Raw genomic sequence first — 27,725 nt, 5'->3', positions numbered from 1 at the left:
GTTATTCATGTTGGGTGATTAGTGTTTTCACACATTTACAATTAGGTGTAAGTTGATTTGATCATTTTATGACAAGGCAAATGTGTTTTGAAGCATAGAATAAACAGTGTATTTTATTACTATTATTATTATTACTATTCTGTTGTTAGCGCTACTTGTGTTATTTATGTTAGTACTGCTGTATTAATCAACTTCCTCAGTTGCAGTTAGTTTTAGCAAGAGTATTAGTCTTGATGGTTGCCTTTCAATATTTAACAGCATCTGAAAGGGAACTTAATTGCATTTTCAATGATAATTAGTATTTTCGGTAGCAATGCAAGCTATTAAACTATATTTCTTGATTTAGGTATAGGCATATTCCAAAATCTGTGATTGCTTATTTGCCTATAAATTAAGATTTCTATGAAAATAAATGTTATTTTCTATACTTTGATTGTCTTCATACAGTAGACCTACTCTCGTTAAAATAGGATTCAGTATATCAGGCGATCTATGTGTAAATTATGTACAAAACCATTTTGCTTTTTGCAAAGATTGTGTTGCCTTGGACCACGTGACCAACCCAAGCGCATACCCGAGGGCTCTTTCAGTGGTCTGGCACTAGCACGAGGAAAGATGCTCCCAAGAAGCTGTGTGTGTGTGTGTGTGTGTGCGCGCGTGAGCGTGATTGTGTATGGGCTAACCATGATGTGAGCGTGCGTGTGACTGAAAGAGGGGAATAGAGCCAGCGAGGGAGCAATAGAGTTTGTGCACATGTCTACTATACGAATGAATACCTCTGCGTTTTTTAACAACTTTAAAAGTATGGCCCTCCTTTTGTCTCAGGTGAAAACTTGAAATGACCAGATAGAACTGAATAACATAACATTTTATTAAAGAATTGTTCAACAGACAACTCTTAACAATGAAATAAAAGGAGCTACAAAGGACAAAGGAAGTTCTCCAAAAGTGTTTAGCTATATTTCGTCTAATTCTCGACTATGCAGGAACGGTCTGATTCCGTCCTCGCGTCCCCTGTACAAGTCAAGACATTATTTATGTACAAGGGTAACATTAAACTATTTATTTCTAAAATACAATAACTAAAATTTAATTCCTTACAATAACAAGAACACAACGTCTTTATAACAGGTAAATACTAAAAAATTACATTTTTTTCTTGATATAAATACATGGGGGATAAATAATACAAAAAGAAAGTATTTAAACTGGCTATAACAAATAAATATATATTTATGAATGTTCACTTGAACATACATTGAGAAAGACGCTGATTGGAGGTCTTCCGTTTCCAAAATAAGATGTATTTTTTCCTTAACCATCAAAATGTAAACTCTAAGTGCAACAATGATGCCCAGACGAGAAAGCATTAGTGTAAACCTACACTTCAGCTTGGTTACTGGACATGCATTTTGTTCAAATATACCCTGTTTCCACGTTAAGTCAAGACATGAGAAATTGTGAGCCTTTCGCATTAGTCTTGGCTAATGTAAGTGAACCCTATAGATTGAAAGAGAGAGAGAGTGATAGAGAGTTGGAAGAGTGAGAGTAGGGAGTGATAGAGAGAACGGAGAGAGAGTGTTGAGGGGGGAGAGGAGGGAGGGGGCAATGAGCCTATCATAGTTTTCAAAAGAGTTCTCAACTCCTTTTTACCCTGTGATGATGATATAACAACATAACAAATATCTATTTTATGTCCTCGTGTGTGTTTGTTTGTTTATGGATGTTAGCTAGCATAGCATAGCATAGCATGTGAACCCAAACACCATAAACCCAGTGGGGGTGTAGGCCTACTATGCATCTTTGGGATGCTGAAGGAGCACTTCCCTTGAAGCCACAATGTTTGGCGAGGACATGTAAAAAAAATGTCAATGGACAGTGGATTAGTGAGACATTTCCAAAGAGAGGTAATATGAATAAGGGAAGTAATCTAAAACAATCCAGTGGTTTGCTTGCACCAATTGAAAAATGCATATTGATGTCAGTCAAGCTTAGCCATTTGTGCTGACTACAGGGAATCAGGCTAAACATTATTCCACGTTGACATAACATGTGTTCCATCGAGTCAAAAAGGTCTGACAGTAATACATTTCCCACCTTGTTAGCTGTCCATTTAAGCCCAACTATTACTGTTTAATTACTTGTTTTCGAGGGAGGGCTCCATATTCAAGGAAATAAACTGTTAATCAAAACGCAAATTCAAGTGAATGTTACTAATACGCACAATGATAAAGACAACAGACAATACTTTTTTGGCCATGGCAAGAAACCACTGGATCATATTTTTTGTTCAACCCCATTGCAGCGTCCCATGGGTTAGTTATTTGTAGTTGTAATTTTAGTTTTTTCCCCAAACCTGCTACTACAGATGAGTTAACTTGGGAGCTTCCTGGATTCTACCCTGAGAAGGATGGTGGGCTGCCAGCTCTGTGTATGTCGGGTGGGGGTCGCACGGTCCGTGGTGTTGGCTTGCTGACATCTGCGTGGCACCGTTGTAGTCCATGTTCCCAGCCTGGTGGTGTGGTAGATGATTGAGGCCGTACATGGACTGCCCAGAGGTGGGCATCGACTCCACGTAGTTTCCTCCCACATACACGGGGCTGCCCTGCATGTTGGGAGTCCCATAATTGCCACTGTTACCCTGTAGCCCGTGCGGGTCGTATTCTGGTGCTGTGTTGGCATACTTCTGTTGGGAGGGGCAGTTTTTCATGGGGTTTTGGTAGGCTGAGGACATGGCATATCCGTTTTGATGAGACTTGTTAAAAGATGGCGGGGAGGGGGCATCGTAGTTGCCTGCCATTGAATGCATGGAGTTCATGAAGCCAGCTGAGGACTGCATGGGTAGGGGTGGGCTTCCGGTTGGAGAGGGCCCCCCTGATGACGAGCCCAGCCCTTTACATTTCTGATCCTTTTTGTACTTCATACGCCGGTTCTGGAACCAAATCTTGATCTGGCGCTCGCTGAGGTTGAGCAAGTTGGCCATTTCCACGCGGCGAGGCCTACACAGGTAACGGTTGAAATGGAACTCCTTTTCTAGCTCCACCAGCTGTGCGCTCGTGTATGCGGTGCGCGCTCTCTTTGAGGCTGCGGAACCCGGGGGGCTTTTTTCACCTCCGCTGCTCTCCGCTGGGGTGGGAATGAAATAAAACATAATTACTACATGCGGAAATTGAATGCATCATTTCCTAATAAAGCAGAGGCCAGGAAACGAAACTTATCCCCTAGATATGAGTTGTCAACACTTCCTAACTTTGTCATTTATTAAGAGATTCGAGACCCTACATTGACCATGTACGTAAATTGCATCATAGACAAAGCTCACAGCCAGAACTGTAGCCTTCTATATTTGAAGGTGCTGGTCATGTTAACTGTTTTCACTTCAATTGTGTCACACATATCTGAGGTTCAATGAATGTACATAAATTGGTGTCTGTGTTTGTGTCAATATGTTCATATCAATCATCTTTGACCACCTACAGTTTAGATTAAGCATTCCTCTTATCTACAAATAAACAAGAACATTTGGATTCCAAACGTATCATATCTGTCTGATGAAAGATACACAGTATATGCCAAACACTGCCATGTTTTAATGCAATTGTTTCAAATGCTCATCAATAAAGATAATGATTTACTGTTCAGTTAATAGAGGTCTCAGTTACCAAATGTGATTATAACTGGAGGGCATTTCCTAACAACCTAACTAGGGGAAAAAATCAGGCTTTAAATATATAAATAATAAGTTAGGTCATCAGAAACAAATCCATGATTATGTTTTGTAACTGTGTTGTAATTAAGCTATCCAGCTTTGAATGTGTATATAAAGGGGCATAACAAGGCATTGGGGCATTGGGGAGGGGGCACACACCGTTAGCTGAACTTGCGCTTGGAGAGCTGTTTTTTTGCTTAGTATTCTGCCTCGACTCTTTCATCCAGGGGAATATCTGCTTGTTGAGGGTGGGGTTGGTGGACAGAGTGTACGTCTTGGGCGCTGATTTAGCGGCCCCACCGCTGCCTCCCGGCTGCTGCGCGGTGGCACTGCTGCTGGTGGCGGTGGCACTGCTGCTGGTGGCGTTGGCGGGGTTAACGGGAGGGGACACCTGGGGGGTGGTTGGTGTTCAGGTGGCAGGCTGGGCCGCATGCAGCTGCCATTCAGCTCTTTCGTCTTGGCATGCTGCTGGGGAGGAGCGCTGTTGCCACCGAGGGACTGCAGCGAGCAGGCGGTCCTCTGGTAGTCGCTTTCGAGGTGAGCCGCGGACTGGAATGCCGGTTGAGGAGCATCATAGCCAAAGCCGTTGGCCCCTTGGTACGAGTAACCTCCGAAAAGCGTCGAGTTGTCGTAGTAGGTCGTTTTCTGCATTTCCAAAAGTGGAGTTACCGGCTACCAGGGTCCTGATGACCTTCTGGAAGAACATTGGCACCAGATGTCACGTGACGGTCTCTTTCCAAAGGCCTCTTGGAAGCTGACCTGAAAGGTTATAAGAAGCACATAATAAGAAGGCGCAAAATAAATCCATCTTCTGACGCTGAAAGGCACCATGACATGAATAGCGCTTTCCCACAACACTGCTTGCAGATGCCATGTCAGGCCACAGTGCACTGTGCCTACTCTATCTCACTATGAGCAGCACTCCCCCTCTCCCAACTCTCCCTCTCTTTCTCCTTCTCTCAAACACACACATACACACACTGAACACAAACAACATCCAGGCAGTCACTCTGCACTCGCACCTGGGAGCACGGACATGATTGTCTTCAAGATGTTGTCCATGAATAAATAACGAATATAACCTCACAAATATGTGGTGATTGCATTATTTGGGTAGGTATATCCCATTATTTGTGCATATTGTCCGGATTTTCACAATCTAACATTTTGAATAATGTTTCAGCGTTGGCCTTTGTTATTTCTAAGATAATAAAACGTGTTTTTGTTATCATTATTTTTTTCATTAATTGAAAGTCGTTTGAATTGCTATAGAGCGATGTATTCGTTTTCATACGGAAGGTTGTTTGTATTAAAATACTATCCTAACATGTCTTGTGTTATGGTTGAAATAGAAAAGTCTTATTTATTTTCACAATTGAAAGATAAAGACAGAAACGTAAGTAAATAAGGTGCATTTCGGTGTTAAAACAAGCTAGGCTATATAATGGCTTTTATTCTCGTTTGTCTTCATGAATGAAAACGAGCAATATACAATTAGGGATGTTTGAAAAAAATGCTAAAAATGCTGTCTGTAAAGTGCTCTCTAGCCTGTACAGAAAGCTAGGAATGGGCCTTTGCAATTTTGTTGGAGGGAAATCAGTGCATGTCGCTCTTAGTTCCATTTCCTGCCAGGTTTTCTCAGGTTACACAACATTGTATTTGGGCAACATTAAAACCCAGAAAAAACCGGCACTTGAGACTCTGTTGTGAACGTTGCTGCAGGTCCCAATAGAAGGAGAATGAGAGAGCGTCCCGGAAGCTTCAGGCGAGTATGATTCATAACGGTCGCTCGGCAAAGAGGACTATAGCCCTTAAAAAATGCTTGAGACCTTATATGTGCTAACTGCTGGGGTGGTCAAGAGGGCAGTGTGCGTGTCCCCTGCCAAGCACCAGAACGCACCTGGGATTAATTTCGTTTGGACGCTTGAAACAGAGATAAAACGTTGGAAAATAGATTTGAAAAGACCATGGAAGCTTTGAGGAATAGTATTTTTTGTAGTAGGCAGCCTTCAGTTGGAAAGCCAACTAGCAGGTTCACTTACATATAAGTCAAAACAAAAACACATGCTTTGTGTTTGTGGTTACACTTGGTACTATGATGGCAAATTCCCCAAATAAACACAGTCAAAAGTGAATGTAGTTATATCAATGAAATTGTTCTATTATTAGGCTTTTTGCATAATAATATGGACATATTTTATGTTATTGCCTATTAATATCTATTATAAATTACCCAATAGCCTACAATTACAAAATGGTAAACAGACGGAAATTGAAATTATATAATCACTAGAAAATCCCTGGACAACAATAAACAATACTATTGCCTAAAAATAAAAAACACCATCTGAATAATCCAATAATAACCATTATACACATTTAAGGCTAAAATCAATTATCCATAAAAAAAACAAGATCATTCTTACATGCTATTTCAAGAAAATACAAAGCTTGTTTTCATAAAGAAATAATGAATCTTATTTTATGTATATCCATTGTGAGACTTATAGCTCATCCTAATAATATAGGCCTACCCACTAAAACGACAAACAAAATGGAATATGGAGACATTCTCAATTTGAATAAAAAAGATGTGTAAGAGGTAAGGAATAGGCTAAATGAGATGAGAGCAGTGCTATGTCTGAGAGAAGGAAGGGGATCCTGGGCTACAGCTTTAGGACACCAACTCTCACCACGTCACAAATGTCGCTCATTTATCTTTCCAGTAGACGGCTGGAATCCTAATTATTTTCTCTAAGGAATTGTTCGAGGGAGAGACAGAGAGAAAGAAGGGGGGGGGGCTACAGGAATAATAGATATTAAATCATATCGCAATGCCATTAAATGGAACACGTAATGTCCTGGCCTGCTTGTAAAACTAACACAATAACGAACTTTCCTATAGATTCGCTCTAATAAAATTATGGGGTCCAGAGCGAATGGGGCTGGATAAAAAGCGATCCCATACACGGACGTCAACAACAACAACATGGAGACGAGTTATACATCAGTTTGGATGTCCAATTTGTAGTTTAGCATGGATAAAATTACAAATGGCGCCTGTAATACACACGCATAAAGACATTATGTATCGAGACATGTGTTGGCCCATTTACAGATTGAAAATGGCAATTATGGCATCAAAACAACAAATGAGTAGTGCAATGGTCTCTCATGTAAAGCCGTCTTTATTCGCCCATTGCATTGTTCAATTAAAAACAATAGGCCTTTATACGTCTGAATGGCACGTCATACGAAAATCACCTTATCAAAACATTTAGAAAGATGACCAGATGGAATAAAAATGGAGATGTAGTTTAGCACGGCAGTTCAATAACATGGGGATCCATGCCTCGGTACTAGCTGAAAATAAACGCGTACCCATGTCTGAACATCAAAGCCTACGAAAACAGATAGCCCAAAATTATTTCCTCGTTGCTTTGTAAATAAATATAAGAGGGGAAAATGAATCTGTTGGAGAGAAATTCTAAAGGAAAAAGGGGGGGGGGGGATACGGCGTGGAAGGAAGCATAAGGCATTGTGAACTCTTCTTGAACCGCGATTGGAGTCATATGGTCATAAATCACCGGGACACACTCTCCGCCATTCACAAACTGATAGCCTATTTCAGACCAGCTTACCTTAGCCTCTGACGAAGGAAGCACGGGCAGGCATCATATATTTTTCACATTCGGCCCCGATGCAATCAATAAAACGGGAGCTCTCCACTTCCCTTCAAAAACTCGCAGCGAATGTAAATCCGCCGGTATCTCGAGGACTGCTGCCCCGAGCCTGAGTCCGGGTGCTCCTGCACGGATCCCCTCGGCTTGGGAAGGGGGGAGACGGTCTGGCATGAAAGATCTGAGGAATGCTAGGGGGCTGCGAATGGACAGGCAGCAAGCGCCTGGCTGCCCTGTCGACTGGTACGCCCTGCTCGCTGATAACAATGGCCTCAGATTTCCCTTTCTCTCACAGCGCAAACCTTAACATCATAATCCGAGCAGAGCCGCGGCTCGCCGCGAAATAACCTCCATTGCATTTCCCCCATGCGTGTGTTTCTCTCCGTGGTTATTCTCGCTCCTCGTAGCTCTTTCTGTGGGTTATTGTATTGTCAACACAAGGCCTTGGTGCAGCTATTTGTATATAGCGGGGTTGATTTGGAGCGCCAGTCGCGGCTGTTAATCCCCATCAAACAACATCACCAGTGAAAAATGATGCTAATTGCAGACGTGCTGGACAGGACAGGGGCCTACAAGCGGAGAGACAGCGCCAGTACTTTTTGATGATTCACGTGTTTCCTGGTTAGGTGTCAAGCCATGGTAATATTGTTAAGTATATGAGAGGAGCCTCTGTTTTTTACTCCACTGGTGTAGCCTATAATAAATGACCAGGAAGTGGGTTTCCACAGCCGGCTCCGCTTGGCTCGCGGCAGAAACCGAATTCTCCCTGTATTGTTAATGTTTCAACACATCTCTCCCAACACACAACTAGTGTAATAACAAATGGAAAAATGAAAAAGGCTGGTGGGGGGCTCAGGGAACAGACAACAGGCGCACTTAAAAAACAAGGGAGGGGTGTAAAAACAAATCACTAAAAGGGGAAAAATAATAGAAAATCTGTTATATTTAACAGTTAGGACGAGCCGGTGCTACACAAACTTTAGAAAAACTGTCGATAGCGAGTCCATGTTAAAAATAGAAGAAAGGGCTTCCTGTGTTTTTACTGTAGGCTATGTTGGACTTTAACACCCAACGGAAAGAGAAAAGTAAATCAACAAGAAGAAAAACTGAGAAGGAAACGAGGAGAATGAAAACAAAAACACGAAGGCGAAGGTGTTTTACAGGTTTTATATTCTCTCTTCACTAGCTCTCCATCTCTCCCTCCCTCCCTCTCTCTCACTCTTTTTCTATCTTCTCTCCCTCTCTCTCTCTCTATTTTTATTATTCAGGACACTACCCCCTTCGTTTATGGCTACATAAGATTTATGACTTCTACCACACAGGACTAGCTGTAAACAGCTACTTTAAAAAGATGCATTTCGTGTGGGAACTTGAATAGAGAGGATCACCAACCGTGTAGGAAGAAGGTAGGAGACAAAAATGTAGGTGTCTGCAACTACTGCTAAATGGACAAATGCCACCCACTTAAAATATTACTAATGAACTAAAAACCCAAACACTCCAATATTTTTCTATCTACAACTGGTATTTTTTTAACGACTAAGCACATACCGGGAAGAGAAGAGTCTATACCAACATGATTTTTGGGATTACAACATGCCAGTTCTTGTTAGAAGATTGAGGAAGAGTATTTTCGTTATTTCCATAGGATGACAAGAGATGCATCAGTCTTCCTGATATTTGGAGTTGACTGAGTCATGGATATACTATTTCAACGGTGGAATATGTGGACAGATTTGGGATGCAAGGTTTTCATTTTTCCTGCATTGCAACCAACATATTACATAAAGAGACTACAAACTCAATGATACATTTCGTTGGGATTTCCTATTTTGTTAATGAGGAGGATAGCTTTTTAGGTGGAAAGTGTTTTGAATGTTGTGTATTGTTTTTTCAATGGTAAAATGCTTGTGATTGTGTGCTGAATACGCCATTGAGTGTGAATATATTTAATTTAAATGGTACTGAGCAATTGTCTACTGTATTCATATGACAGACCACTTACATTGAAAGACATAGCCTATCTATTTATTATATATATTGAAAGTGTTCGTTTTCCATTTGGACAAAAGGACATTGCCACTTCCTATTTGACTATGTGAGTTATCCTATGATTCTTCTGTCACATGTTTTTATTGCATGGCTAATCTACATAACGCTACACCCATACTTTCATCATCCACAATGTTTTTTTTCTCTCCAGATATTGCACTATGGCATTCATTGACTCATCGAAAGAAGAGAGCGCAAGCACACACAAGGACACACACACACAGGCACCACCATTTTGACAATGATTTTGATTCATCTGTGGTGCTTTATGCATATAAGCAGAGATATGTTTATTTTTATTATTATTATTTTATTTAAAAGCTCAATTTAAAAGCTCATACTTATATTCCAATGCCTCAAAAATATATCACAGGCCATTTTCACAGGCTACATGCATGCCATATTAGAGAACATTACAATAAACACTCTTGGCATTGGAAATGTTTACCGATTATGTGAATGTCATATGCAGACTAAATCATCATTGTTGAATGTATGCAATGAATGGATACTCCATTCCAATAAAAACATATTTACTTTCAAATATTTCAAGGTATGTTTTCTTATGTTCAAAAATATTATTATTTCAATGGGATAATGAAAATATTCATCGAATAGATTGCATTCAATCGCACATCCGTTTTTCATTCATATTCATAAAACGAACAAATAATCATTTGCAATGTTATATACTTGTAATAGGGTGACTTACCGGGATGATGTTGTTTCTTATAACTGATTTTATGCAAGAAAACAGCTTCCTAAAGGCTTGAGGGAACTGCAGAAGAGGGAAAAAAAGAGAAAGATGCAATCAAAGGAGGTCATAAAAAATCCAATACAGTGTATATGACCTCTTGTCTACAAATCGAAACACAGGCAACCTGAGAGTTTACCACAGGTGACAGATATCGTTAACCTTAAATTATTCCCGTGGAATCACGGATAAATGCAAAGCCAAAGGATATAATCCAGTGTGTTCTCATGAGCCCAATGTATTGATTTCAATTAACTTTCAGATTGCATAACATATTTCCCATTATTTATTTTGGAGATTCTGTCTTCTCGCGCAGTAGGCCTACATCTGGAGCAAGTCAATCAATCCACACGACAGTGAGGTTCATGTTGAATAAATAAACAAAAATGTTCCCGCAATGTTAATACATCTAAAAGTAATTGCTCGTGTGGATAATGAAGAATACATCAAAAATCATCCATAATAAGTAGGGTAGTTGTTGCTATGTTGACATTGACTAATTTATTATAAATGAAGCAATTAAATAATAGCCTACCAATCAAGGCAATAGGGATCAAAATATGTTCTAATGACAATCATATTCTAATAGCCTAATAAGAACAACAACAATAATATCCATAGGCTAATAATAAGGAAAATAATAAACACAATAATAATAGGGGGGGGAAATTATAATTCATATAATAAAGACAGTTATAAAGATGAGAAATATCTTACAAAGTCCCAATAAACGAAACAGTTCAACGAATGAAATCGAAAATAAACGAAAGTGTAGCGCCCATTGAGAAACACCGTAAATAAAAGCCCCACCATTCTGGGAAAATAATCCCAAAGTCTAGGTAAATGTAGCACTATATCCAGTTTCAGAGTAAAAGTAGACAGAAAAGGCTTTATCCAGAGACAGGGCCGGAGCAGAAATGAAATCAAATGGCCATGATGGTCTGCATAGTAGCTCTTATTAAAAGTGGAATAAAAACGTTGGACGCTCTCGTTCGCCGGCTCCTGACAGCTACCCCAAACACATAAATCAAAACGAGGATTCCCCGACCTCCCCGACTTTTGCGGCCTATAGCGATATAAAGTTATTTATTGCATCCCCGCACTCACGCACAGCATTGGCTCGCTTCCATCCCTGTTGCCCCGGTTTTTACTCCACTGCTACCCTGGTAGTTTTGAAGATTTTCAGCACCGATAGCTCGCTCGACCCGGAGCCCTACTGGACTAACGTAAAGTTACCTACAAAGTGCAGGGTGCTACAGCCCCCGCAGCCAGCAAAGCTGCACGCTCAGAACAAAGGGCGGAGGCAGCTTCAAGCAGAAGAGCTGATGAGCCAATTTTTTTGGGGTGGAAAAATGTTGAAAGAAGCCAGGGAGCGAGGAAATTCAGAAGAAATGACGACTAACCAAGCACTAATTCAACGAAAATCATCCAAAAAGCCTGGCATGTGCAAAGCGCTATTGGAATAACGGAGATAAACAACATAGGGATTTGGCTGGTTCGTTTCTGCACGGGTTGCAACAAAGGGCTCCTGAATAATTTATCAAAATGCATATTAAGTGGATGCACAGGCATTAGGGGAATGGGGAATGCTGCCTGCTTGGTCATTTTCTATCAAATCTATGCCAATGATCAAATCCCACAGCCCTGTAGCTCCACACTAGAGCCCTGGTACACAAACAGTTTCTGTCCAACTTTATTATCAAGTATCCCCCCCCTCAACACTCCATTAGCTGTCCTTTCACCAGCCTGCGTCTGGCCATGGTTCCCTCTCACCCTCCGTAGCCATTCGTTTACCGAAAAACGGTTCTCCACCATCACAACTTCAACATGTTTATGAAAACGAGCTGGGTGCAAAACACGTGAAATTAACAAGCATGCAGCGGGGCTACATTTCGATGTGACGGATTGGCGTTCGGTTTTCCAAGTGACCTTTGCGTTGAAGAGCAATAACTCACCAGATTAATGATCAATCAACGGAAGAAGTCTACTTTGGAGTCCTCTCTTAATGTATTATATTTATATATTAATCCGGGCCTTGCTGTCCAAGGCTTTCAAAGAGCCCGCATTGGCTTCTGGAAGTCAGCGAAACGCCGAAATCCCATTTGTTGTGTAATTACCAGGCAGTTGTTAACAGCAGAGTTAGTGACTGGGCGAAAACACAGCCAGCAAGCAACAATAAGGTCCTTTCCAAATCCAAAATAATGTCCCAGTATCATGCGCTCACGTGATGCGCGTAGCTCAACATACTCTGGTTTTGATAGAATTCTGGCTACTCTTCATCCCTTGTTTGATGCCTCCAAAACGACGGAGAAATATATTTTCCTTCACCTTTTCCGGATTGGTTGCTTCTCTGACTTTTGCCCCATGTTGCATGACACCCCCACCCCCAAAATTATATTTTTTTCTCCCAATCTCTGGAAGGGTGTCGTTTTTATTGAGTCCATTCGCCGAATGCAATGAGATCTAAACGACTGGCATCCCAAATGGCAAATGACAAATTGTTCTAAACGACGAGAGTCATGACACATCTTATTTTCTCTCCCATTCTGCCGGATGACATGAGATTTTCAACACCACGGACTTAGTGAGAGAGACCAGTGTGGATGCGAGGCCTCTGCCTCCAATCTTTGGGTGATAAAAGGGTTTTCTGCACTGCTCACTGGGCGACTGGTGGAGCAAGTGGGCATGGTTTTACACCCACGCAGATAGCCCTCTACTAAAGATCTCCAGATTACAATTAAACTCCCATTTGAGGCCCGGTGACCTGAGCGTTATGTCTGTATCCCCCGTGGAGCTAGTTGTCATTGTGAAAGAGGACCTACGCAAGTTCAGAAGTGGTGTGCTCGTGTTTGAATAAGACATATGGCCAAATGTGTTTATGCAAGATTAGCTCTTTGTGCTTTTAGAGTGAATGTCATTAGATTAAGTTCTTATGGTGTCGTTCTAGCTAATTTTACTAATTGTTTATTTAATTTGTTCACCTCCTTTGTTGAAGGTGCGAATGGAGAGAGAAAGGTGCCAATGGACATGGAAGAAATGGATGCCTTGCCCTATGGCATCAGTGCCACTGACTTCTCTGCATATGATGGACTTTAGCATATTGGCTTTTGGTTGCAGAACATAGAACATCTTCATGTTCTAAATGCTCAACAAGGAATCCCTTCCATCAGCTAGTTTCATTGAGCGATCAGGGTTAATCTTTATGAGAGAAGGGCTCTAGGTGGTAATCTTTAACCGAGAATTCAAAGAGGACACTGACTTGGATACCGTTGGTTGGGGGCCTTATAGGTCACAGGACCCTTTCTGCTCCGGGGAAGTAAAAAGTGCTAACCTCACCAATGTGACATGTGAGGATGGGGTGGGGGGGACGTGACCAGGCTTTAGGTAATTAATGGTTGAATATAGTCGGTTTTACTGGAACCTGGACCTATTTTCAATATAAAAACGACTTAAATTGAAAGTTTATATTTTCATTACACCTTTTGTTCTTTAGAGATGATGCTAATGATTGCTGTGTTGCAACGTGATCCAAGGCGTCTTAAGCAGATGCTATTATTGCAAATAACTTGCATAAAGGTCACATGGATGCTGTCCAAAGCTGTCAGATATTATATACTAACACACAGTAGTTTTACTTTCCCTTGTTCCATTGGAGCGTGTCTATATTGTCAGTGATGTATGATAAAATCAATTAAATCATGGCCACTTAGACTTTTGTGGTTTCATTCAGTTTTCCATCACCATGACGCACAAACTGCCAGGTCATGATTTCCACCGAGCTATCCAACTACCGATTGATATGCAGTACAGACTATAGCCTATAGACAAACTTAGTCTATAGAGGTAAATGCATTTTATGGAAGTATAATGGTATTGTCAAAACAATGGTCGTCATGTAGTGAGATGACCCATGGACCATGTTAAAATCAAATCAACGTGTATTGGTAGCGTACACAGTTTAGATGTTATAGCGGGTGCAGCGAAATGCGTATGTTATTAGCTCCTAACAATGCAGTAAAATGTCAAACAGGTTCACAAATAATGAAATATATATATATATTTTAACCAGAAAGAACAACAAGAACAACACAGGTGTCTTGTGTCTATGTGGGTGTCTTGTTAGGTTTTCCTTTGCGCGCAGCTACTTATTGTGGGTTAAAGAAGCTATAGTTGGCACAATGTTCGTATTGCATCATTGGTTCCTATATAGTTGCAAGTCCACGTGCCTTGAAGATGTATTTTTCACTGACGTCTTGCTCGTGTTTATCTCGAGGGTCGTCTAGATCATGTTTGCATAGATAATCGGTTTACAATGGTTTAACGTTGTGCAAAGTTGACATCTGCATGTAATAGTATGATTTAATGATTTTACTGCATCTCCTGCTGTACAAAGTCCTCTTACACCATTTATTTTCATGTTCTTGTAACATTAGTACATGTTGTTAGTGAGGTTGTGTGCCATATCCCTTTATCTATATCTCAACATTTCACGGATGGGTCATTTAGAATAAAAACAATATTTTTAATCGACTCAAAAATTATTTGGTGTTTGCAGATGTACAGACCGGGATGCATGGGAGAAGCATAATTAGCAATGTGGGTATAGGCTCACTGAGGGCCTATGAATTACTATCTTACTATTATCAGTGAGCTCTCGAGGTCCTCTGAAGTCAACATTTTCTATTTTACTAGAACATCTTCTATTTTACACACCTAGAGGTTAACAGTTATAGTATGAAATACAATATCTTTCAATATCCCATGAACCTCCAGGTCGTGTTAGAATTAATAGCGCTAATCTACATTGATTGACATAGCCTAAAACGCCATTTGTTGGTTTGTGTGGCGCACAGTTGTTCCACAAACAGCAATATTGAAAATAATAACAAAGAGAGCCCGTAGTGATGGGCTTGATAGTATATTGGGATTCCTGGGGAGACAGAAAAAGCGGAGGGTAAATTGAGAGCAGCTAGAGTAAGCAATCCTTTCACACGGTCATAAATCAGGAGCACATGCATCTTCTTTTTACACCTAGCCATCAGATCCATTCACGGCTCACCCCACACCGCGAGTCCCCCACTCCACTCTCTAAACATTTGATGCACCGCACTTTACGCAATGAGTAAACTTTTAAATGGGGTGTGGGAGCCCAGATATTAATGCTTGACAGAGAAGTAGAACGAAGAAGAAGGGGGACAGTCAGGGAGAGGTAAAGAAATGCACTGAGAGGGAGAAAATGGAGAGAGGGTGAGGGAAAAGAGAGTGAGGGCAGCGAGTCACCCTTTAGCCCTCCTCGGTTACCTATTCGAAGGCATCTGTCTTCGGCTGTTCGAAAACACAAAAGTTTGCGAGCTCAGGCACACCCAAAGATGGGTCACACAACGGATAATTAATGACTTGTCTACAGAGGAGCATAGGACACTGGGAAGAGCCCAAGCATCCGGCGTCAGTAGATGCCTGAAAACCTTACCTGACTTCCAGCACTTCTCTGGGTCTCACGAGCCAAGCTTGGCCAGCGTTTGAGGGATTATCTATTGTAAACGCGCCTGGAATATATCGTTTTTGCTTTTTGGTGACCTTGGATGCGTTGTGCGTAATTTGGTAATGATATCTCTCCACTAAACAAAACAAAATAAGATAATCTACATGGCGGCTTTAGAATGCTATATATCCTCAACAGCGAGCAGGACGGACTGCTCACAACACATGCGCGCGCGCACCCATCAACACGAGTGGGTCTTCCGAGCCCGAGCACTCCCGAACATGGAGCCCCCTTTGCACTTCCGAACTCTTCGAACCCTGCATGCGATTCCTTCGGGCTTAGCAGTCAGCAGCAGGCGATAGATTCCACCTCTACCCTCTGCCTCTTTTTTCCGCCTATAGCTGCTTGCATGGAGCGGGGTGGATTGACAAGGTGAACTACTGAACCAGTGGACTGACAGGACACACAGGGTGGAGAAGGCAAAGGGGTTATTCTGTCCAATAGGGATCTGACTGCACGGCTGCGAGGCCGACACTCGGGCCATATGGCGATTACAACCTGCGGGCTTCTGCAGGGGTGAACGTGGTCAACCTCATTCCGATACTGCCATTTTCTTGTCAGAGTTAAATTCATTTTTAGGCTGGGGATGGTTGGCGGATAACGGATAGTATGTTATTCACGAATTAAATAGGCTTGCATCATAGCAGAGGGCTAGTAAGGGGATATGAAAATAAATTACCTCTATCTTGATGTGTTTAAAAGCTCTCACCCTGTGATTGTTTTTATTGCACTAACGTTTGTAAATGTAGAAAGATTATTACGTTTTAGAATTTTTGACTAAGTCGGATGCACTTGGCTTTGTTTCTTGGCTGATCCTTTTGTGCGTCTGAGTGTTATCTGCCTACGCTCAGACAACACAAAGAGACACACACAGACAAACACACACAAACACACACACGCACACAGTGACAGAGAGAAATAAATGGAGAGAGAGGGATAGATAGAAAGAAAGGGGGAGAGAAAATGAGATCGAATGTAGGGAGAGGGAGGGAGAGATACCCACACGAATAGTGGGAAATTCAATTATGCTGATGCAAATGTGCCACGATAGTATCCGAGTTATTTTTAGTCCTGCATGAAAAACCTTGCCTTTCTTCTGAACATTTCCGGCTTAGTACTCTTATCGCTCTCTTGCAAGCTCTTCAACCGGGTGAATATTCTCCTTGCAGCCTCTGGATACGGTTTCACCGGTCATTTTTCATGCGCCTTTTGAATTGCTACTCTTGCAGATCATTATAAATTAGCGCGGGGCTTCATATTGATTTATTTCCGAAGGGGTAATCATTCCTGCATTACTGAAGGCCGGGGAAATACCTACCTGGCCAACCAATATCTACATGGCCCTCTGAACAGAATTAGGAGTTTGAAATAGACTACTCACAAGGATAATAATAATAATACTAGAAGTAATATAACGTGGGGGAAATAACAGCTATTCTTTTCAAGTTTAAGACTCAAGTTTAAGACTAAACTGACCACTAGATGTATGTTTTATCTGTATTTTCACCTGCTTTTAATAGATGGTTTGGGGAGCTAAATTATTGTGTAGCTTTTGGGCAAGTCATTGAGCATCTATTATGTCAAATTTCTGCTTAATATTATGGCTAAGGGTTTTCAATGTGACTGAAATAAAGAGGATACATATTACGCTTATGTTTTACAGGCATTTGGATAAGTGCAAGATATGTTAGATGGTTATATTTCCATTGCGTAAAAGTTAACCTAATGCTTTCGATATTTGTTTACAATGGGCAAAAAATGAAAATATAGAGCTAATTTAGATCGAGGTAAGGACAGGCTTTAGATGGAACAATGATCTATTGTTTGGATATATTAAAACAATCCCAGGGCGTTTTGTGGACCCTCTTGTCCAGGCTTTTATTTGGTGGATACATGTGTTACTTATTTACGCGTGAATTAATTATTAATAGTACGTCTTTTGTTCTTTGTCCACAGGAAAAGTATCGTGTTCTAGTGAATATTTTATCGCCTGCAGTGTTATGTACCATGCATGCTATTTTACATGCAGGTTCCATTATTGTTTTTATAGTACAATGAGTGTAGTAAGCAGTGTGGTAGTCCATTTATAATTGTTAAAACAAAGTGCAACAATCGAATTTAAGCTACCTCCAAAACACTAGTATGTAAACATAAAAACGGATGGAAATACAATTATCTCGAGAGAATATTCAAGAGAATATTCTGGAGAAAAGGGGCTATGCTTATGAATGGTGTATTCTTGGAGGGTCGCGCTTTTTTGTGAGAGAAGGGCTCAATATGGCTGCCATATATTTGTATTGTTCCCAACGCTGTTGAGCGGGAAGATGCGCTCTTGCTGCCTTGTCTCTTATGGGTGGGATTCTAACGACCTTGTCTGGGACACAAAAAATGATAAACAATAATCCGACACACTTACTGTATACACACATAGAGCCCTATAAAGATAAACATATACAAGCTGGACGCCGTGAATCAGTTGCAGGTTGTTGAAAAGGTTTTGAAGTGCAGTAGCCTATCCTATAGAGTCGAACCAAAGAAGAGCCATTCAAACAAAGGGCCCACATTCAGCTTTCAACCTCTAGTTAAGGCAGGGAGGGTCATATAGAACATTTGCAATAGTATTATACTGATGCTATTATAGAAGCCTCATAACCCACTGTTGCTACCATTACATGTTAATTACAAGTGTTACTAATAATCTATTTGTAGCCTATTTACGTGTATTAGAGCTGTGCGTAATGTTAATAGTTCGTTTTTTACCATGATGATGATGATGCACAATTGTTTCCAACAGAATCTGAGCACCCAGCCTAGCTACCCATCTGACTGGCATTTGGAATTATTTTTCCAACGCTGGGCTGTCATTGAAATCAGACATGAGGCGGTTTCAGTGAACAACGTGATCTCTTACACGCACAATGTCCCCTTCTCATTGCCCCCTGAGCATCCACCGAAATGAGCTGGAATATTGTTTTTGACACAGCGCCCGACATCAAGTAGCGCCGCTGGAATATACATTTTGAAAAGTGCTGCCCCTCGCTGCTATGCCCATTAATATTTGATGGGAGCCACAGAGTTGTTCTAATTTTGCTACACAAAGGTTTACACTAGCGAGGCGAAGGGGAGGATTGTGGAAGGAGCCAGCCATGGTAATGACATTTATAAGCTGTTTTGTATTCATGAATACAAAAAAGAAGCACTCTATTATAAATATGTATTATTGTCATTATTGTTATTATCAGGCCTACTATCATTATCCTACAACAAACTGATTTCATTATATGTAATGTCATCCTTTTTCAAACCATAATGTGAGTAAAACATTTTCAAATGGAAAACTGTTGCAGTCTTTGTCTGTCTTTGTAGTTTGCTCTTTCAATAGGCATCAATGCAGCATACACATATTTTATATCCACACCAAAATAACGTTAACGCGTCATATACGATATTGACTACGGTTAGCCCAGAAAATAACATATGCCCCCCCCCCAAATGCCACCACAACCAATAAAAATGATGCCTGTGCTACTCTCACAACCTGCAGACATTCGATGGCATAATGGACACAATAGTACACCAAATAATAATAAAATACTATATTATGTTTGCTAAACACCACCATACTGACTGACATTAGTTATCGAATGTTCCATCATTTCATGGTCGAACAAAATCCACAGAAAATGTTTCAAAAAATATGTCGGAAAATATTCTAAAAATGAATCCTTCAGTCCCTTTAGCTATGAGTCGATACATACCACCCCTCTATACAACACATCCCATCTAGCTGAATTATAGCCTACTCTTCTCCTACTAAGTTTAAATTCCAATTAAGTTGTCTATCTATCTTGTCCAAAAACGTCTGAGCTCAGGTATTACACCTCTGGCTATGACTAGGCCTATGCTGGCGAGCTCCAGCGCTTTTATGAGATTCAAATGGCGACGAGGCGTTCCCGTTTTGCCAAATTTAAAAAAATCTTCCCTTAATTGGTAATCGCATATGCAGTAACTCAAGACCTCCAGCTTCATATTCAGCCTTCATATTAGTCGCTGATCCATTGCCGTAAATCGCCCGCGATAATCAACTGCTGGGGGAGAGAGGAGTGTGAAAAAGGCAAACGCTTTTCTCGACCAGCGAGAGACAAGAAGCACCGAAAAAGCCAGAGTGAGAAACGAAGATCCAGGAATCTCTTCCTCATTCCCGTTTATCATCACTCGCCAATCATTTTCCCCGAGAAATGATTTATCGTGGAGACGGCCATAAACAACACAACTGCCTTACAAACACACAATGGCAGCCCGCTGCCGCTGACACACATATCACTATAAATCAAGCGAAGTAGCTGGCTGAAAAGAAGAGAGAGGGAGAGAGAGACATGCAGACATGAGGAAGACCGAGATGGGATGGGGGACGGATGAGAATAGTAATACGGCTGCTTTTAAAATATATACATCGCTATCATTGCATTGCAATACAGTGCAGTACTATGACATGTAAAGGCTACTATTGTTCATGTAACCAAGCCTGAAGTCAAACGATGGGAGGATGGTTGCAACCACATGCATGATGTCAAAGTACGGCAAGATTAGTATTTTTGACATATTTACCACAATATTACAAACAGCATATAATTCATTGACTCGGGTAAGCCAACGGCGCAGCAATGCACTTGCGTGGAAGTGGCGTCCCCGTTTCCGCTATACTCACAATGTCCACACGACGAGAGACTCCCGTCCAAATTTGTTTTATTGCAGCCTCTGTGTGTCTCTCCCCTCTCTTTTTTTTTCCCCCTCCGCTATAGGGCTTGTTTTTAAAAGGACAGTTGAATTTCACGTCAGACACAAGGAGACCATGTCTGCGATATTCCTGACGAATACATATCTATTCTGCAACCTCTGCATTAATTATTTAATGAATCACGTGACCAGGAGGGGATGGGGTACCTCTCCTTGCACGCTCCCGGACCACTCTGACCCAACACTCCAGAGCCCACGTTCTAACTTAAATATTTTACAGAAATATACAATAAAGACTAGCCTATAGGCCTGCACCGTTTACTCTACAGCTCTTTGTGAAAGGGAGAAATACGTCTCATGCTATGTGTGTGCTATGTAGGCTACTGAAAGAAGTTGTGGTAAGTGGCCATATGAGAGGGATGACATGATACGAATAGAGGAGGATAGTGAAACTCTTGGGTGCGTTCGTTTGGTCTTTATTCCTTACCACCTCTGTTTATGTATTTCGAGATAAGAGTGTTTTTATTTCGATTAAAAACAAGCCATCCTTATTTAGATATAGATTTATGCACAGAAGGCGTACACTAAAAGCCAATGTTGTATTAACTTGTTTGCTTGGTCTATTGTTGATTTTATTGATGTTATGTTATTCGTTGAAGCCCTTGTTGGTTTGCACAAATCTTTTGTTTACACAATAATTAAATACATCTTTGGCCATTCTGGAAGACATCAAATCGATGAATACGCTCTTTCACCCACAGACAATTTCATAATGACACTATCGTTACTGATGGTGATTCAATACCGCAAAATTGCTAAAAGATCAAAGAAAACAACGACCTTTTTGTGGTATCCTTATTTTCGAATGACTTCGATAGGAGTTGTGAAGTGATGGCACACATAGCTGCGCCAACGAGATCTCTAAATAGCAGGCATCTAATTATTAACACGTTTGGTGGAAGCCCGTGGCACGAGGGTGATTAATTTTTACAGGGACCATTATGGAGCGAATAAAAGACAGGTAGCACGCGGCAGAAAGGAGAGAGTTGTATGGGGAGAGACCCTGCCGCAAGCACTTAGCAACAATGGTACCAATCCTTTGGTGTGCTCTGCCATTGCACTCACTCAGAACAATAGACCTGGGGCTGTGTCCAACAAACCCATGCAGCTATGTCTAAAGGAGAATCCTGAAGGTCAAACAATAGCAGGACTTGGTGCTGTGCCTACGAGTACCAGAGAACAACAGAACACTGAAGCTGCTTCTCTTTTCCCCAGGAATATCGTAAACAAGAAATTAAACAGCTTGAAGGGAAAACGGCACAAACGGGTTTGATATCAAATGTAATTACCCAGAACTATTTAGGAAAGAAATTAACGCTGTGTAGATAAGCTATTTTGAAGCTATAACTTTGCCCAGCAGGTTCTTTGAAATATTTGCGGTCGGGGGAAATGTGAACAATGCACGCAATATAGGCCTAAATGCGGATGGCAGAGTAGAACAATACAATTGTGCATATCAGATCAATCGTTATTGTATCATTATTGTAGATTTGCTCTCTTCGATAAAAGAATAGGGGAGACACAAAGGTACGACTGGGAAACATAGAAATCCAAAACTGACAACACATTTCAAGGAGTTCCAAAAGATTTCACACATAATTTAAATCAAATATTTGCAGGGGTGATAGCACTATTAATGATGGCTATAAATTACACTGATCACAGTAGGCCCATACAATCGCAACAAAGATTACCACAATAAGAACAACAAACGAATACTACTCTCAAAAAATGGCACCATATTGTGTAGCCTAATTGTTATAATAATATTGATATCAACAACAACACCAATAGCTTAATGAGAATAATAGTGATGATTATATAGGCCTAATAATAGCCCAATAATATTTGGACGAAATACATTGCAAGAAAAGGTCTAAGAAAAGTCTGTGATCGATGGGAACACCCAAAAGCCTTATCCTTGTAAATTATTAACCTAATCACTCTAGAATTGAATAAAACTGCACATAAAAACTGAAGTGTCCATAAAAAAAGCAATTGAAATACTGTGTAAATAAAGAATTGCCTATATGTGGGTTACTATTGCTTACAGAAGACATCATAATAATCATCATCATCATCATCATAGTAATAAGTAGTCAATCAAAATAAATCTACAAAAAAAATCAAACAGCAGTCCATGAAAATCAAAGCTGAAGTTTGGCTATGTAAACACAACGTTTTGCTAAAGGCTAGGTTTATATGGGGAAGCAGAGATTGATTTACGAAGCCCAACATCCCGGCCTTTATTGGGGATCGTAAATCTGTCAGAGCCGGGAGGACACACACAATCTTTTTTTTTAAATATATTCTGAGAAGGACATGGACTCCATGGGACAGCATCCAGCCAGTATGTAACATAACCTGGTATTATACTATAGTTATTTTAGGTATGTTTCAATCAATACTGTATGCTTCTGAAAACTATTCTAAATCTATGGAAGCCAGTCTGAAATATGATAAAACATGAAGGTAGGCCTACATGATGAACGGTATCAAGGTATTGGCGTTGCGATAATAATTATAAAGATGAATTATGGATGCTGTTAGTGTATGTACTGTAGCCTTTGTATGTATTTACTGTCTGTCTGTCTGTCTGTCTGTCTGTCTGTCTGTCTGTCTGTCTGTCTGTCTGTCTGTCTGTCTGTCTGTCTGTCTGTATGTATGTATTATTTGTATGTATGTATATAATTAAAGTATAGTAGCTATAATTTGTATTCTGAATAGTAGTAGCTATATTATTTGTGCTATTAGTAGCAGTAGTAGTATAATAAAAGTAGTAGTAGCAGCTAGTTGTAGTAGTAGTAGGCTATAATAATATCAGTATTCTTAAAGTAGTAGCAGCTAGTTGTAGTAGTAGTAGGCTGTAATAATATCAGTATTCTTAAAGTAGTAGCAGCTAGTTGTAGTAGTAGTAGCAGCTAGTAGTAGCAGTAGTAGGCTGTAATAATATCAGTATTCTTAAAGGAGTAGCAGCTAGTTGTAGTAGTAGTAGCTAGTAGTAGTAGCAGTAGTAGGCTGTAATAATATCAGTATTCTTAAAGTAGTAACAGCTAGTAGTAGTAGTAGTAGCAGCTAGTAGTAGCAGTAGCAGGCTCTAATAAAAATAGTAGTAGTAGGCTAAGTAATAAAGAGTAGTAAAGAGGCCAGCTAGAAGTATGCTATAGATAGGAACAGTGATATTATTCATTGCATTATCCATTATTATCATGCATTACTACCCTTGAAACCAAAACTTATTCGCTAAAATGGTAACATGGAACTTTTTTTTATTTTCACATTCCGCATTTGGTGATTATATGATGAAACAGCATCATATTGAGCCACACATTCAGTAATAGCCCATGGGTCCACAAAGAAAAGAGACAAGACTCCAAAGAGAACAACCACTATACTAGGTAGCTTGTGCAAGTTAACATTTGTGCACAATGAATGTAAGCTGAGGCATTAGTGTTCACAAAACAACACCCTACACATATAATACAGTAAAACGTTATACTGTACTATGTATTAGTGGACAGTGGGTTAGAAGGGGGCTCGTTGCTGGCAGCAGTAACAATGGTGCTTTGCTTTACTTAATGTCTCCTTTTTAAAAAACGCTTCCAGCTTTTGCACACAAAGTGCGCGTGCGTTAGCTATATATCTATGTGACTACATTGCGCTGACCTCCGCTCCATGGCTGTCCACAATAATAATTCAGCAATGCGCGGAGGCTATTTGTTTCGCAATTAGCGGTGTGATCTGAAACAGGCACCACACCACCGCAGCTCTCCGGGCCAAGCGGCAGAGGCTTCCAACAAATCTTGGAGGCGTTTTTAGGGCCAAGGAGAGAAGGGAGCGGGGCTGGAGAGGGGACTGAGGGAGCATGATACAATGCAAGGCGTTGGCATACCACATAGTAGTCGTATCTGGGGGAAGAGGGATGGGGGGGGGGGGGGTATAAAGCCCCATAACTTCCTGTGTAAAGCTGAAGCTGCTGAAATGTACAGTCTCACTCATAGCGAGACCTATCAAGGAGATGTGAGACACAACTCAAACGTCTCTGAAAGCAACCAAAGGCTTAGCCTATATATTTGTGAATCTGAGGGGAACGAGAAAGAAAAAAATGATCCATGCAGCTAGATAGCTCTGGTGAAGGGCACCGCTGTCTATTTTCTTAAGGCCCTGTTTGGTTTACGTGGGTGTCTGAGACGAGATAGCACCGTGCCCCGAGGTTACAGTGACCTGGCCACAGTGTTATGACTAACTCGCCCGGGTTCTTTGTTGGAAATGTAACATGGAGCGGTGTCCAGTCTGCGAGGGGTCAAGGGGTACCAAGGGTCAGTCTGTGACTGTCCCCTGGATGAACTCGCGCTCGGCCAGGCCATTCTATTGTCAATTCCACCCATCGATTTTTTTCTCTCTCTCTCTGCCTCTCTCTTCGATACCAGTCCCTATATTTTTACAATGTGTTTCGGTTACTTTAACACGCATCATGACACACAGGCCCGCAGAGGGAGCAGAAGCCATAGCAAAACCTTTGGACTTTTTTATATATATCCACAGAGATTGATTTGAATGAGCCAAACAGCAGTGAATGCACTTCTGAAGCATTCGTGCTCATCTAAGCAAACTACTAAATGCAATAGCGCTGCAGAGATGTGCTACAAGTCGTTTATTTCGAAGTAAAAAAAATAAAAAAAATTAGCACTCGGTATCCCCCCATGAATCGTTCTTTTGGTTTGACCAATTGATCCTCTAATTACTCATAGCCAGGTCTCTGTTGCATTTACGCACCTGTATACAAACGATAGGACTTAGCCTTCATATTCAAATTCAAATCTAACTGCAGGTAACACTAAAAAAAGTACATTCAATTCGAAAATGTATAAATAGGCCAAATATAGGACAGTATTCTAATAATGTAAATATCCTAACCCTGGAAGAATGCAGTGTCAAGCGTTGAAGACATGGATGCTGTCCATTCTAAAAGGCCAACATTATGCATGAGGGTGTAGGCCTATTACAAAGCCTACACACCCATATCCATATATATAATGTACTAAAACCATAGGCCCATTGAAATAAGAAACAAATAGAGAGAGCAAGAGAGGAAGAGGGTGAGCGAGAGAGACGTCTGACATGTTAATACCATTTCAGAGGTGATGCTTGGAGCCCAAGAGAAGTAAACAGTTGCACAAATTCTCAGGAAAACGCAACTTAATTTCTACCCTCCACACCGATCATGGATACACAACAGCGTGGATCCAAAAGCCCCCACACTAAATCAAAGCGACCATAAAACCTACATAGCCTTCCCCCCGACCACAACAAATGCGCGCCTGTTACCCGGCTGTGAAAGCAAGGGCTATAAAGCAATAAAACTCCAACCAAAGCATACCAACGAAACAAAAGTCATTACCTTCGTCGCTGCCATCCTCGGTAATGCGAAGATTCTCAATGCGTTGGGATTCTATGGGGATTTTCTTCAAGAAAAAAGTTTTCTTGTGGCAAGACTTGGTCAAAAAGAAGGTGGTGGGTTGAGAAGGGGGGTATCTTCAAGTGTCTTCCAAGACTCCTCTCCCCTCCTAGCAGAAGGTCCGTGCAGTTGTGCTGCTGAATGACAATAGAGGAAAAGAAGTGTTTAAAGAGAAGAGGTGATTAATGATTTTTCTGTATAATTTTCACATTTTTCTTGGCTCTGTCCGCAAATAATGGTGGTGAACTTTTGGGGCCCCTTAGAAATCTGTTCGCTCCTATTCACCCTCCGAAAGCAGAAGTTAAAAAATAAAAATAAAGGATAAGAATAGAATTCTAAGGTGCATATTGTATGTGATGTCACACGCAAATTCATTTATTTTACTATGCAAGTGCTTGGGGGCTTTTTGTGTGAAGACACATATGCGTGGGGACCAATGTATCTATTCAAATAAATGACGTTTGAACTGTTGTGAATATAACAACATTTGGACATAATATCACATGCCATCTGAGAAGTATAGAGACATTGCCTAAGGCCCCACATGAAAATCAATGGTGTGCATCTATGTGTGTGAGCTATAGTGCCTACCATCAGTTTCACGCGAAAACACATTTTAGAACTTAAAAAAGAGCGCATTCAAAAATACTACGAACGAATTCGATAGTAGGCCTATCACATTGTATTTATTTCAATGGTACCATGTGTGTATCTTTATCTGGACTTGCTTCAATGTCTTGAGGCATAGCATAGGCCTGTAGGACGCTGGGGGTTTTCCAAAGGCATTTCATAAATATATGGTGAGAAATATAATCACATCAAGTGATTGGAGGAGGCTATATGGCACAAGGGCTTACATCTACCAGCAAGTAATAGAAAATCTTCTCTGTTCCACAGAATGCGAGCAGACCAATTTGAGGCCACACTTTTGTTTAAAAGTTCAACACCCAAACGGAATGTTATTTTCTTCTGCTCTATATTTTCGATACCTGCTCTAAGAGAAGAAAATGAAAATTAATACAAGAGCCGCGCCTTACAAAAGAAGCCATTTGTCTTCTTGATTATCTATTTGGTTGTCAGGGTTTGAGCTATGGCACCGACCCGCTCCTTTGTAATTTAAAAAAATACACAGCGAGCCAGCAAACACCGAGAAACTGTTGTGCAAAAATTAGACTCATTAAAGCATTAAAAGCCCACGAGCCGAGAACCTATTTAGCATTTTTTTCAGAACGAGGATCCATATTTTCAGGCTGTTTTCAGCCCCAGTGAGCACCGTTAAATTAACGAGAGAAGAGAGTGAAACGAAGGGGTTTGTGATTTAAAACGAGATTACAAGGCATAATGTACCAGGATCACTCATGACCATAAGATATAAATCACCACGGAGATGTTCAGTGATTTTTTTAAAGACAGGCTACAAAGAAAGGCAAACGAAAACCCACCATGGGAGGACGAAATTAAATTGATTTTTTTTTTACACATCCCTTGCTATTAAAGGAGATGGTCTGAAGAGAGCGACTTATCTCAGTATCTTTTGGACCCATAGCATTGGGGAAACAGCGGCAGAGGGAAAGGAGAACACAAAGAGGATAGATGGATGCTTTTTCAGCCATTTATTACATTTCTATAGCTATTTACAAATAATAGGTAGACAGACACTGAGGAGAAAAGCAGAAAAAGAGCCACATTCAAATATGGAGGAAGAAAAAACTAAAATTTCGACATTATCAGCG

At 40.7% G+C, this 27,725-nt stretch overlaps 1 protein-coding gene across 1 annotated transcript; it reads right to left on the bottom strand.

Annotated features, from left to right (window-relative positions):
* Positions 1 to 847: 847 nt before the first annotated feature.
* On the bottom strand, positions 848 to 27,622 carry LOC135533395 (homeobox protein Hox-B3a-like). Its single transcript, XM_064960733.1, is given in 5 exon segments — positions 848 to 3,126; positions 3,869 to 4,108; positions 4,111 to 4,468; positions 10,154 to 10,219; positions 25,936 to 27,622. Coding segments are annotated over 3 exon segments (1,254 nt in total). The 5' UTR covers positions 4,361 to 4,468; positions 10,154 to 10,219; positions 25,936 to 27,622; the 3' UTR covers positions 848 to 2,362.
* Between the last annotated feature and the right edge of the window lie 103 nt (positions 27,623 to 27,725).

The sequence above is a fragment of the Oncorhynchus masou genome, unplaced genomic scaffold (assembly GCF_036934945.1).
Source record: "Oncorhynchus masou masou isolate Uvic2021 unplaced genomic scaffold, UVic_Omas_1.1 unplaced_scaffold_2357, whole genome shotgun sequence".
Taxonomy (NCBI): Eukaryota; Metazoa; Chordata; class Actinopteri; order Salmoniformes; family Salmonidae; genus Oncorhynchus; species Oncorhynchus masou.
This window is presented reverse-complemented; position numbering and strand designations above follow the sequence as displayed.